A 13,328-nucleotide genomic window follows, 5' to 3' on the forward strand; every position below is an offset into this window, starting at 1 on the left:
GGGGGGCTTTCTGTGCAGCAGGGCCCAGAGCAGGGGTTTGCACGCCCATTTAAGCCAGTGGCTCCCAGTCAGCCGGCTGCTCCATCCCCAGCGAGAACCGGGACTGGTTAATAAGCAGTTCTGCTTCTCTTGCAATTACCAAACATTAACAAAACGTTTAACCCCGAATTATTTTAAGCTCATAAAAGAGGTAATAATTGACTTTAAGGCTAGCTTGAAAGAAAAAACCCTGAATCCAGGTTTAAATACTATTTTTTTTTTTTTTTTAACCAAAATGACTGATGTATTTATGGGTTTATGACACGTTTTGGCTTCTCAGTCTCAGCTGGCAGAGGAGGTGGGAGGAAGGAGCAGTCTGTGCATGCAGTGGCCACACTGCCGGGGACTGGCGAGCCCTTGCCCTGCCTCCAGCAAGCCCAGGGTCCTGCATGCCAGGAGCCGACTCCCTCCTTCCCGGAAGGACAGGGCAGCTCCAGGGGAAGAACTGAGCACTGGCACAGCTCGGTACAGGTGAAAAAGTTATCGCCTCGGCCACAGCTGTAGTGGGAATGTTTAATTTGCTCAGGATAGGAGGGGAGAAGGGTGGTCTGGGAATCAGCAGCTGAAGGAGCCGAGCTGTTGCAGCCCTCGGCACTGGTCCCAGAGGGAGCCTGGGGGCACAGCAGGGCGCGTGATGGGAGAAGCAAAAGGCAGCTCCTCTGACGCTGCACTTTGGGAAGGGTTACCTTTGCCTTAGCTGCCTGGAAGAAACTGCCTTATTCACCAGCTTACCACAAAAACCAGATTTATGGGCTTAGTAATGAGTGTAAAAAGCAAAAAAACCCCTGACTATGCCAGAACCTGGAGCAATCCCAGGCAGTCCAGGGTGCAGCAGTGCTGGGGGAACGCGTGTGCTGGTTTGTGACCCGTGCCACATTCCAGTGGTTCAACGCTTCAACCTTTCCTGCTGGAGTCTGAAACCTCAACAAGCCCAGAATATCAAAGTGCAGACAAGTCACCTAGTTAATACAATCTAATAAAATATCTGACTATTAATTACACGTGTGAGCAGGGTATACGGCCATCTCGACATCAATAAACTAGCCGTGCAAAGTCTGTTTTCTAGCTCAAGTGCTCAAGGGAACAATCCTCATAGACAAATGATTCATTCACCAGCGTATTTTAGAGATGGAAAAAAAAAATCTCCCAGCCTATAGCGTATGTTATGCCAAGACTTAAGCCTGCTCTAGATTTATGTCTTGGCAATGGCTGTGAACCCCAACAGCACATGCCCTTGGTTAAATAGCTGTCAGGTATGGGGATGAGGGGGAACTTAACACAATCACTGCAATTTAATGGGTCAGAAGAGACCCTGGGAAAGAAACCTGCAGACAGGCAACAGGTCGTGAGCCAGAGCCCCTCGCTGCCAAGGACGGCCAAGGCTGGGGCTCCTTCCCTCCCCACGGACCCCGAGGAAGGGGCTGCGCTGCCTGCGGGAGCATCCCTCTCCCCTGCACGGGCAGGAGCGACGGCTGCGGGCAGGACCCTCGGACAGGGCAGCGCCTCTGCTTTCCTTACCCCCTCACTTGGCGGGGATGGGGTCCGGCAGCGAGAGCCTGTTCCCGGGAGGGGCCGGGGAGGGTCTCCTGCTGGTCCCAGGAGGCAGCGTGGCTGGTGGCAAGCAGGATGGAGAGAAGGAGTCAACGTACCTTCGCCTGGCCTTATGTCCGGCCTTCCAGCATCTTTCCCATCATTCTTATCATCAAGGGCATCAGCCAAGTCAAAATCCATAGGATCCTTTGCTAGAAAACAAGGGGGGCGGTTGTCAGTGCTGGCCACAGGCTCTGCAATTAATTCACTAATCAAGGAACTCTCAGCTTTGCTAAGGAAAAGCCCCTGACACAAGCACCTCCTGGTTTTGCTGTGCGGCATCATGGCAGATCTTCCAAACCCACCCCATTTCGTGCCGCTGGGGTGAGAAATGTCGTGTTCTCTGCACAGGAACAGTCACGTGGCTGCTGCTGGAGCACCAGGCAATCGGATAAATCAAGCCAGGTAGAAAAGGTCAGAGCCAAAGAGGTGCTCCCGAGGGCCTGGGCAGCGGAGGAGAAGGAGGTGGCTGCGCTGTGCCGGCTGGAGCAGCCCGCGAGGTGCTTGCTGGGTGCCACTGCCCTCCATGAAGCGCCTGCGTGGCACCCTGAGCAGCCCGGCTCTGACGGAGCAGCTATCGCCCTCGCTGAATGGTGGCTAAAGCTGCGGCATGGAGCCAACCTGAGCTCCTCAGCCCAGCCACCAGCTCGCGCCTTGGTTTATTCTGATCCAAAATTGTTGGGGTTTTTTTTTAATTTTTTTTTTAAGCCTAGGAGCACCTTTTCCCAAAACTCTGCCTGAGCAGCTGGGGTGCCCTGAGCCTGTGGACGGCTGCGCCGGTGGAGCCCAGGATGGCTGGGCTGGGCTGGGCTGCGCCACACCGGGTGGTGCTGGGGAGGACAGCAAGCCCACAGCCTTAAAATAAGCAGAGGAATGCAAAATGGTCCAGGAGCTGTCGACACCCCCAGGGGAGTGCAGAGCAGTGCCAAGATACCCTGTCTGCTGTGTGGTTTTTTTATTTTTAAATTTTTTTTCCCTAAATGTCTCACGTGAACACACAGACCAGGGGCTGGAAATACTGGGCGAGGGTCAGCGCCGTCGTCACAGCACATCCCGAAGCCGCTGCCTGCGCCGGCAGCAGGGCTGGGGGGAAGCCCCAGGGGCTGGGGGGGAGCTCACACTCACCTGGCTTATGCTTGGGGGGCGCCCTCGTAGTTTTTGGCTGCTTGGTCGTGGTGGTGCGGATGACATCCCAAAAGCTGTTGTCTGAAGGGAGGGGGGTAAAAAAGAGACCAAACTGACGTTACCCTCTCAAACGTGCATCTGGACAAGCACTGGGAGGGGAACCTGGGACTGCAGGGAACCTGGGGCTGCACTGGTTCAGCGCTCTGGTCTCCCCACAGCTCTGGCTGCCCCTGACACCGGGGGCACCCCCCACCCCTCGGTTCCCTGGGGATGCTCGGGGTGGTGGGCACCTTCGCAGGGATCCCCTGTGCCAGGGCATGTGTCAGCGGGGCTTGAATTTGAGAAGGGGATGGGCAGGGCTGATGAGAAAAGCCCCCTGAACACGCTGCCGATGGGACGCACGCTACTGCCCGCTGACGGGAGCTCTGCCACCGCAAGGGCAGCCCCGTGCCACCCCTGTTGGCTCCCCCCGGCATGTAGGAGTAGGACCAGGTGCTGCCAAAAACATACTTAAGGATGCGCTACTTCGTTGATGTAATCTCCCACCTAACAACAGCCAACGGCTCTGTCCTGGTTAAAAACTTTTAAAAACGCTGCTGGGCAAAGCCCCCCGTGTGGTGGGTGTGTGGGCAGCAGGGGAGGGAGGACGGTGAAATGCTGGTGCCGACCCTCCTGGCATGTCAGCGAGAGCCTGGAGCATCTCCTCTGCCGGCTCCACTACAATGATGGCAGAGCAGGAGGAGGCGGTCACCTTTCAAAGTCACCTGTTGGTGGTCACCAAACCCACCAGAGCTCATCTGTCAATGCCCAATCTCATCCTCCTGGCTACCTTGGGGACTGTTTTCCCCTTGCCCCGGAGGTGGGCACGCATACGCCCTTCCCAGGGCACAGGGAGCTCCACAGTACCTGGCTTCCCTGGCCTGGGGAAGGGCTTCGGAGTCGGCTTGGCTGGTTTGGTGGTGGTCTCCAGAGGGGTGTCAAAGTAATCAGCCAAATCAAAGCCTGTTGCAGGAGAGAAGGGATTGTTAAAACACCCGTCCTTGCTGGGGACGCTGCGAGGCTTTTGGCACGCATCCCAGCGCGGCAGCTCTGCGGATGCCCTGCAAGCAACGCTGCATCGTTGCCGGAGGTCACCAGCGCCCGCCTGGGCGTGAGGCTGGAAAGGGTGCCCATTCGCTCAATCGCGGCCGTATGGCAGAGCCTTCAGATCAGCCTGGCTTAACTCTCCCCATCCAAGCTGTGCCTGCCACCCACCCCCAGCCGGAGCCACTCCAAAATAATGCGTTTTGGGGGGACACCCATTGGTGTCCTGCGGCGTTTCCTGAGAAGGTGCTGCAGGGATCGAGCCGGCGGCTGGGACCTGCCCCCCGTCGGCGACCCCAGGCTGAGCAGAGCACACACAGAGAGGGGCCGGGGCACAGGAACCCGCCAGGGGAGCCCCTCGGTGCCATCGCTCATCCAAAAAGCACTCCCTGAGGAAGACGAAACTCGCCAAGACAAAGCCTCAGCATGTGTCCATGTCCCGGGGGGGGTGTCATTGGATCATTGGATCAAACAGCCTCTCGGTCGGGCTGTGATCCAAATGCTGAAGCCCTGCACGTGCTTCTGGCACTTGGCTTTTCTTGTGCCTAGCAAAGAGCACGGTGGCCGAGGAGCTGGACAGTCGGATTTGCTTCAATTTGTGCCAAGATCCTCATGCAGGGGCGAGCGGATTCACTTCTGAGCGCCCCCCCACTGCAGTTTATTTCGGGCTGCTCTGGCGGGGTTGAGCAACACTCGGCTCTTGTGACCACGCTATATTTAAGTAGGTATGTTTGGCCAGAACGGAGCCAGAGCAGCTGCCGGCAGTGGAACTCGGGTGAATTTAAAGGAGCTGCTTCAATCAGGGCAGAAGCTGTGGAGCCGGCCAGCCAGCACAAACAGAGAGACGTTTTTCCCTGGATGGGGAAATGTCACCAGGCTGGGACTTTCCATGGAGGTTGGGGATATCAGACTGAAAAAAAGGAAGGAAAATATCCTCTGGGCTCCCTCCTGCAAGGAAAGCCAGCAGGTCCCACACAGCCAGAAACAAAAGCCCTTGTGTAGCTGAGCAGTGATTTGTGTCTTTTCCATTAGGATACTGCAAAGTGTGCAAAATTCAGCCTTGGCCGTAAATGCTCCCCTGCCACTCGCCTTCAGCACGGACAGAAATATCAATATTGCATTTACTTGGGCGTACAGGAGGAGCACGCACAGGCACGCCGGCACCAGCCGTCCCGCGGGCAAGCGAAGGTGTCCCAACGGCTCCGCTAGGGCAGCAGCACCCAGCCGCACACGTGCAGCTCGCGGCGGGGACGGACGGACGGACGGACTCATGCGGTTCAAACTCCCGTGGGAAGCAAACCCCACGCGGTGCTTAAACGCCGCGAGGGCGAGGAGGTCTCACCTGTCCCACCTGCCGGCTTTCTGGGGCCCTTGGGAGTGGCTGCGACAAAAGAGACGGGGAGGAAAACGTCAGTCATGGGCATCGCCAAAAATGTCTCGCTTCTGGTTTGAGAATAAACGGCAAAGATTTCACCACGAGCTTCCCAGCTGACTATCATCGCTCCGCGTTTGTAAACTCAGAGCCTGGAGCCACGAAACCCCCCGCGCGCACAGCGCGTGGCCACAGTCAGCCTTCGGGGGGGGAGAGTGTGTGTGTGATTATTTATTTTTTTCAGCCCCTGTAAACCACTATCTATTAATAGTGGCCAGCATTACCAAGTGTATGAATAAATTATGAGCAAGAGCTGTGGCTGCTCTATTCCCATTAATTTCCATCTGCGCCTCTGAATACCAGAGCGCTTCTGCTGGACTTCATTTCCAGAGTGCAGGTACGGTCCGACATGACCCGACGCCAGACCCTTCGTTTGCTTTTATTCCGGGGCTGATGCAACGAAGTCAGGAGCGGGATGCAGCAGCTGGGGAGGCTGCGGGGACAGCGCTGCCTCTTCCCCCACTCGCGGCCGGGACGCCGGCCTGGGGAAATGCTGCTTGCCCTCTGCAGGAGGTGGCCCTTGGGTGTTTATAACCAGCTCTCCCCACATATGCATTAAAGGGCTTGCAAAATCCTAGAGGAGATCCCTCAGGCCCATGACCAAGTCTGATACCCCACGGTCTGTCCTATCCCCCTCCCACTGACCCAGCATGCCGCAGGATTGATGCACGGAGCATCCCAACGCTTTATTCCACGTCAACGCCAACACAACACAGTGCAAGTGTTTGTGTGTTGTCAGGCTACAAAGAGGTTTCAAAGCCTGTTACAGCTTTCAGTTTAATACTTGTAGGTGTATTTTGTGTGATCTCGGGGGCCGGCATCACTCACAGAGTGCTCCCCACTGCTGCCCAGCTGGGCACTGGGTCTGGGGACAGTCACTGTGAGCCACACCGGGAGGGATGGCAGTGAGGGGCGCTGGGTCTAGGGACAGTGACTGTGAGCCACACGGGGAGGGATGGGCAGCAAGGGGTGCTGGGCACTGGGTCTGAGGACAGTGGGGAGGGATGGGCAGCGAGGGGTGCTGGGCGCTGGCATTTGCAGCCAGTCAGTGAAGGGGAGCTGGCGATGTGTCTGGGGGCAGACCCTGCTCGGGCTCAGCTCTTGGTGCTGGGGGGAGACATGTGGCGCGCCCCTGGGAGGGAGATGAGCCTCCTCCCATCAGCTGCTGCGCTGGTCAGGTTACCTCCTTCGGGTGTAAAACAAGAGCTGCTGCGCTGAATTTCCTCCCCCGGGGTGGTGCAAACCCCCCCACCGTCCCCCTGACCTCGCTGCTGTTTCTGCCAGGCCCAAGGCTGAGCTTGGCCAGGCACTGCTGTCCCCTCAGGGACACAGCCCGGCCCCGACTTAGATAAAAATTATACATTTCAAAGCCAAATGTTAAATACCAGCATGCCAGCAGCAAGGCACCCCCTTCAGAAATGAGTTCCCTTTAACTGATGGGTTACACTCAAAATGAAGCAAAGCAACACCCCAACACTGCCGCTTGCCTTCCCCGAGCACCGCGATGCAGCGGGACCAGGGGAGGGCCCATGTTTGATAGTCAGTGTTTCTAAAGCAGGCAAGGAGGGCAAAAAAGCTGTGGTCGGTGCTGTTGCTACCTCAAAACACTGGCGTGCCCCTGCGGTTTGCTCGCGGGAATCAGAAAGCAAAGGGCTCAAGGTCAGCAACCAGCTTCTCCAGGACTATTCCCAGTCCTACCTGTGGGCAACCGCACCTCCCTGGGCAGGAGATGAGGGAGCCCCTTTCCTCCACCCCCCTCCCGCTGGCATCAGATCCCAAAGAACAAATTGCATCTATTAACATCTATTTGTTTTCTCCTCTTTGAAAGAATAAATAAGCGTGACTTACGTTGCTTGGTGCTGAGGTCGTACAGGGCATCTTCTAGTTCGAAGTCCCCTGGGACGCCCCCATGACCTGAGGACAAAGAATCGGCACGGGTTGTACTTGCTCCACACAAAGTAAACCGCCTTTAAATATGGTGCGGCTAGGCTCGTTTGCTCAAATTGCTTTAGTTTTTAGAGAGCTTTCTGCTTTTTTTTCTGAATCTGACCCATCATCAGTGATGAGGAAGACATCAGCCTTCTCCGAATGCTGTGACTGTTAAATTGCAGAGCAGTCATCTCCGGATTTTCCATTTGTCTGCCCTAATGGATGCGATATAAAAACACATGCTATGCTTAAATTTGTCAAGGAGAGCCTACCAATTCATCTCTCGAGCTGCCACTCATCTGTGGCGGTACTCGCCGATTGTACGTTTGCTAAACACCGTGAAAACACTGGGACAACGCAGACAAATTCAGTGAAAAGCAAAAAAGCCCCATGCACCTCTTCTTCACAAGTGCCTTCCAACATCAAAGGCTCCGTATGGAAACGCTGCTGCTGGCTGCCAAGCACAACTTAGCATTTCAGAGCCTGCCTGCATCGTTCTGCCTTGGTAATACAAACCAGGACCAAACCCCATCCCAGGGACACACCTGACAGGCACTGCCAAATTTTTTTTGTTAGATGCCTCACCACAATTCCAGTCACTTTATAATATCCCGGGGATAACTCGGTGCTACACCGTGTTCTCCTGCGATAGGGCCAGCTAATCCTTCCTTTCTCCGTCTTCTTTTTGCATCACGTTAATTACTGTTGACTTACCCTAGTTCTGGATGTATTTGTCTTGATAAATTCATGCTTTTACATCTCAGAGCATGCTGAGTAATTAATATCCTTTGGGTTTGCTAAGTACTGCAGCACCGCAAGAGAACATTAAAATGGCTTTCCTCTTACTCCTACTGCTAAATGGATTTAGCTATTGCCACCTGAGCTCCAGCATGCTTCATGAATAAATTTAAAGCTTTACTGACAAGGACAATAACAACGGGAAGGCACCAGTCCATCAGAAAGCAGGTATCAGCATTTCAGTGAAAAACTTCTACCCAGAGTGGTCACTAAGTACTGCACCGCCTCCAGCCCTGCTTGTGCTGCTCACACATCACGTCTCGTTTCATTTGCCGTCTGCTTAAATGTGCACTCAGCAAACCTGAGGGTGATTTAAACGCGGCGCCTCGGGCTGGGAAGTTGCTATGGGCTTCTCTCTCCCTGGCAAAGCGTTTGGGGGGTGTGAGGGGGGTGTAAGTGATGCACGTCCCAGCCCGCGGCTGAGTTTCTCATCGGGACAAAGGATGCCAACACTTCCCCTGCGAGGCCGGAGGAACGGCCGGCAGCAGGCGATGCCCCCGTTGCAGGTGGAGCCCCTTCGCCACCGCGTGAAATCAGCGGCGCGAGGTGTGCGGGCGAGCCCTCGCTCAGCACAGCAGCACAGCCAGCCGTGCTCAGCACCGCCAGCCTCCCCGCACCCCCCTCCACCCCCTTACCAAAATGTTTGCCTCTTGGGGGCTGGTGAAATATTGGCACCATGAGACAGGCGATGCTCTCCTGCTCCGACAGCCCAGATGAAGCCACAGGGTTATCAAGCACAAAGGAGCAAAGTAAGGAACATGCAAAACCATCCCTGGCACCGAAAAACCACCTGCCCCACTCTAGTGCTTGCACGGGGTGCTGCCAAACCACCAGCACGTCCCTGCTGAGACCCCACAAGCTCATTACTGCTGTGGCCAACTATACCACACTTGCTACTCTGGCAGTCTCATGCAGGGTCCCTTTCCCAGCATGGCTTTTTCCCCAGTCTTTATGGGATTTTCAGGAATCGGTAGGGCTCCGTCATTCTTGTCTTTCTATTTTAAACTGTGTTTAAAAAAAGGTGGAAGGGGAAAACCGCGGTGCACCTCTGGCAGGACGAGAAGCGCTGACAAACCCGCCTGGGGGAAATGCACTGTCGCCACGTTTCATTTCGGTTCCCCCTGCCTCGGCGGCGGGCAGGGCAAGCTGGGAGGAGGGATGTGCTGGTGGCACTGAGACTCCTGTTGGTACGCTAGCGCCGTCCCCTCTCTCCCCGTGCTCCCTCGCTCTCCGTGATTAAGTAAACGTTAGGGGCTGATGCCCCGAGCCCTGCCGTCAGCGCATCCTCCCTGTGCTTCACCTTTGAGGTAGGAGCCCAAATACAAAGTGAGGGGGAGCAGGTGGCCAGGGGGGGTGCGTGCAGTCACCCAATTTTCTGCTGAAGGGCTACGGGGTTCCTGGGGCTGCACCGAGATGTCCCCCCGCTGGGGCCATGGGCCCTGCAGGGAATGTGAGTGCCCCAAAAAAACGGGCTCCCCCCTGCCTGGCTTTGGGGGGCTCACCAGACCCTCCAGCTGAGCAGCACTTACACCTCCCCAGGTTTGGTGAGAAGCTCCCCTTTGCATCTCTGACCGTGGGAAGGGAGGGTGCCACTTCCAAAACCACCCTCCAAAGAGCCAGCGGGCACACCAGCAGGTCCAGGGGAACGAAGGGTGCTCAGGGCCCTCCGTCCTCATGGGGCTGATGTCAAACAGCAACCGCGAGCATGTCCTGGGCTGCAGCTGCATCCCGGGGGAATCCCCCGCCAGGGAGAGGCACGCAGGCAGCCCCCATGAAGGTTAGGGAGGCACCAACATGCCGAACCGCCCGGTAAAACCTTCCCTAGGAGCTGCGGTGCTTGGCACAGCCCATTTCCCAGGGCTTTCCCACCGCTACCCACGGCAAGCCGAGATCCTTTTCCAGGGCAATTTAAAGCCAGGAATCCCCTAGGCACTGGCAAGGATTAATAATAGATTGCCAGTTAATTGAAGCTGACAACATCCTTATTTCATGCAAAGCGTGTTATAGAGACATATCACACCTTTTATGGATCAGTAGCCACGCAGTGCCGTCAAAGGCAGCAGACCTGCCTGCTCACGCCGGCAGATACGAGCTGAACCCTCTCCTCCTTACTCTTTTTCGGTTATTAAGCGGTAACAAGCCCAGCAGTTCACAGCCAGACGCTTAAAACCCAACCAGCATTCGGTATGCATGTTTACCTTACCTTACAAATGCAGTTTTTGGGGAGGCAGCGCTGCTGCTCCCTGCAAATCCCTTTGCTCCTGGGGCCCCAGTCCTGCCCTGCAATTGCCGGAGGAGTGGGTCTCCCAGGCTCCCAAAGCCCATCCTCTGATGGGAACCCAAGCACAGCCCCAAGTATCTTTATATTAAGGGTTTATACTCTCCGGGAGAGGCTGGGGCATGTTCCTACGCACTACACCTCACAAGCAGCCCACTGCCGAGCCGCAGCGGTGACGCTCAGCGGCCGAGGTCCTGCACACCCTGAGGTTTCCCCTCCCGTGCAGGACATGCCCACGCTGCCTGCAGCCCATTGCAGGACTACAAAACCACTGACGCGCACAGTCATCCTCCACCAGTTGCTCGGTATCAGGGAGCGGTATGGGATCTTCACGGATTGATAACTAGATGAGTTTGGGCTTTTTTTCCCCACCTTTGCCCTGGGTCCTTGGCAGGACTCTTGCCTCTCGCTGCTGGGAGCAAATGCCCATCCCCAGGGGCAGCTGGGAGGGGAAGCGAGCCCCACGCGCCAGCTGGCTGCCGAGCGGTTGGGTACTGAGGAGCGGTTGCGTACCGAGGCATGGTTACGTACCAAGGAGCAGGTGGGTACCGAGGAGCAGGTGGGTACCGAGGAGCTGTTGTGTACTGAGGCATGGTTGTGTACCGAGGAGCGGTTGTGTACCACAGAGCGGTTGGGTACCGAGGCATGGTCGCATACCAAGGAGCGGTTGTGTACTGAGGAGCAGTTACATGCCAAGGAGTGGTTGTGTACCGAGGCATGGTTGCGTACTGAGGCATGGCTGCCTACGGAGGCATGGTCGCCTACCAAGGCATGGTTGGGTACCGAGGAGTGGTTACGTACCGAGGCATGGTTGTGTACCAAAGCATGGTTGTGTACCGAGGCATGGTTGCGTACCAAGGCATGGTTACGTACCCAGGAGCAGTTGCGTACCAAGGCGTGGTTACGTACCGAGGCATGGCTGAGTACCAAGGAACGGTTGCGTACCGAGGAGCGGTTATGTACCGAGGAGCGGTTGCATACCGGCACTGCACAGCGCTGGAGCGCCCGTGGAACTGCAGGTCTATGGCGGTGGCACAGGGGGAAACGGGCAAACGGGACGCATTTTCCATATTTTTCTTTAATATGGCGATAAAAGGAAACTGAGCTGGCATATCTTGTGGTACCTAACGCCAATCCCCCAGTGCCAGAGCAGGGGGGTGGGGGCACCCCGAGGCTGCAGCTGCGCCAGGGGGAGGCTGTAAAACAGAGGTGAGAGTTATGGCCAAGCCGGTGCCGTGGGCTCCCCCGCCTCTCGCCGTGGCCCCTCGCCTTGCTGGGGGTATTTTTAATCAGAGCTAGCTGCTCTTTGAAGGTAGAAGGGTTCTGTACCTTAATGTATTCTCTCCTCATTATTTTCTGTAGCAGGCAGCTCAAACGCGCAATTGTACTCGTCAGCTTTTTAGTTTTCACAATTATATATATATTCTAATTAAGCCCCACTGTTTGACAAAGCTTGAATTACAGTATCATAATTCACACGCCGTGTATTGCTAGGCCGTCTGCGGCACTCGGAGTGAGGTATATTCCATTTTTAGCGCCAGCCCACAGATCTCTTTGTGCAATATATATGTGTTTAGCTTCCCTGGGAATTGAGAGCCCGCGACGGCACAAGATTGACAGCCTGGGAGATTACGGGAGAATGCAAAGCAGGTACAAGGGCAGCAGAAAGTAATTCAAACGGCCTGACTTTTATGCATCTACCTTAGGAGCGGCGTGGCAGGCAGCGGGTGGGAGAGCAGGAGGAAAGCACGTGCCGAGGTAACTGAAAGCACCATGGTCCCTCCAGCGACCGATCTCATCTTTTTGGCTCTGAGTTACGGCGTTGGCACATGCAGGTGGCTCCCTGTGCAGGGCACCCGCGGCTGCGCTGGCACCTCTGGGCAGGGCGCTGGGGATGGAAGGGTTTTGGGTGCTGGACCGCATCCTCGCTGCGGTGTTTCCCACCGGCTCAGCAAAGATAAAGCCCCAAAGGTCTGCGGGGAGCAAACGGCTGCTCCTCCACGGGCACAGGCCCCCTCTGCAGCAGCAGGGGTGCCTCTGGTGGCACCGGGGGTCCCCAGGGACCCCTCCTGGAGCAGGCGATGGTGCCACGCCGCCAGCCAGCGCAGTGATCCCGGTCAGCACAGAGCGGAGCTTCAGGCTCGCCGCTGCTCCCCACAGCTGCTGCCTGGGCACAGCCCCAGCCACCTGCCAAACGCCTGGGAAATTTGCTCGCAAGCGCCAAGTTGCTTGCGCATCTCGAGTTCCTGCTGGCTGCTCAGACCAACGCACGGCTCTGCGCAGGCAGGGAGCGCGGAGCTCCTCGGAGCTGGGGCATGCGGACGGGCTCTGGAGCGGCGCTGGCGGGCTTGGTGGGTAAGGACAGCTTCACTGCAGCTGGGCTGCTCTCCAGCTGTGCCCAGGCTGTCTCCTCAACAAAAATCTCCTCCTGACTTGTTCTGCCTTGAAAAGCAGACTCGGAACTTCCTCCAGCTCCCTGGCTGCTGCCAGAGAAGACAGACTGCCCGGGATGTCCCTGCTGGCAGCCGGCTGGGGCGAGGGGCGGCAGGGCTCTGCCAGGAAGAGAAGTGGGGGAGAAACTCAGCCCCCTGCACCCGCCGTGGCAGTGGGACCGATGGCTGACACCGGGGGTACATCGCCCCGGGCCGGGGCACAGCCAGCTGAGAGCGGTGGGACACAGCCCCCCGGCTGGGATGGCCCCTGCTCCTCACGGGGCACAAGGCAATGCTGCTGTCCCCGTTCTCCATTCCTAGCAAAACATTTTGATTTCCAGAAGTACTAATCAAAATCACTCTTGATTATGGCAAAAACAACCTCTGCTAAATTTTTTTTTTTAATGCAATTAACAAGGGTATATGGTAATTCCAAGCAATCTTGCTCTTGAGATTAAAGGAAAGCCTGCCAGGAAGCACATGAATAAAGCTTTAAGATGAGAATTTGCATAATGAAGACTTTCTCTTTGTGGAGGGACTAATGGTGGTTATGTTTGAAACCTATTAATGAAACGCCTAAAAGCCTCCGCTAACGCCAGCACGCTGCTGCCGTGACCCGCTC

The 13,328-nt window shown here is 56.3% G+C and overlaps 1 protein-coding gene across 1 annotated transcript in view; it reads right to left on the reverse strand.

Moving 5' to 3' along the window:
- The window catches only part of CD99L2 (CD99 molecule like 2), a 16,438-nt gene extending 5,517 nt beyond the window's left edge, over positions 1-10,921 (reverse strand). The window contains exons 1-6 of the mRNA XM_009636358.2: positions 10,806-10,921; positions 7,118-7,236; positions 5,180-5,218; positions 3,661-3,756; positions 2,755-2,835; positions 1,689-1,781 (exon numbers count right to left, since the gene is read on the reverse strand). Of these exons, the coding sequence (XP_009634653.2) occupies positions 1,689-1,781; positions 2,755-2,835; positions 3,661-3,756; positions 5,180-5,218; positions 7,118-7,236; positions 10,806-10,921 (544 nt within the window). The remainder of the gene's footprint in view (positions 1-1,688; positions 1,782-2,754; positions 2,836-3,660; positions 3,757-5,179; positions 5,219-7,117; positions 7,237-10,805) is intronic.
- Between the last annotated feature and the right edge of the window lie 2,407 nt (positions 10,922-13,328).

The sequence above is a fragment of the Egretta garzetta genome, unplaced genomic scaffold, assembly GCF_000687185.1.
Source record: "Egretta garzetta isolate BGI_Z169 unplaced genomic scaffold, ASM68718v1 scaffold53, whole genome shotgun sequence".
In the NCBI taxonomy this organism is placed as follows: domain Eukaryota; kingdom Metazoa; phylum Chordata; class Aves; order Pelecaniformes; family Ardeidae; genus Egretta; species Egretta garzetta.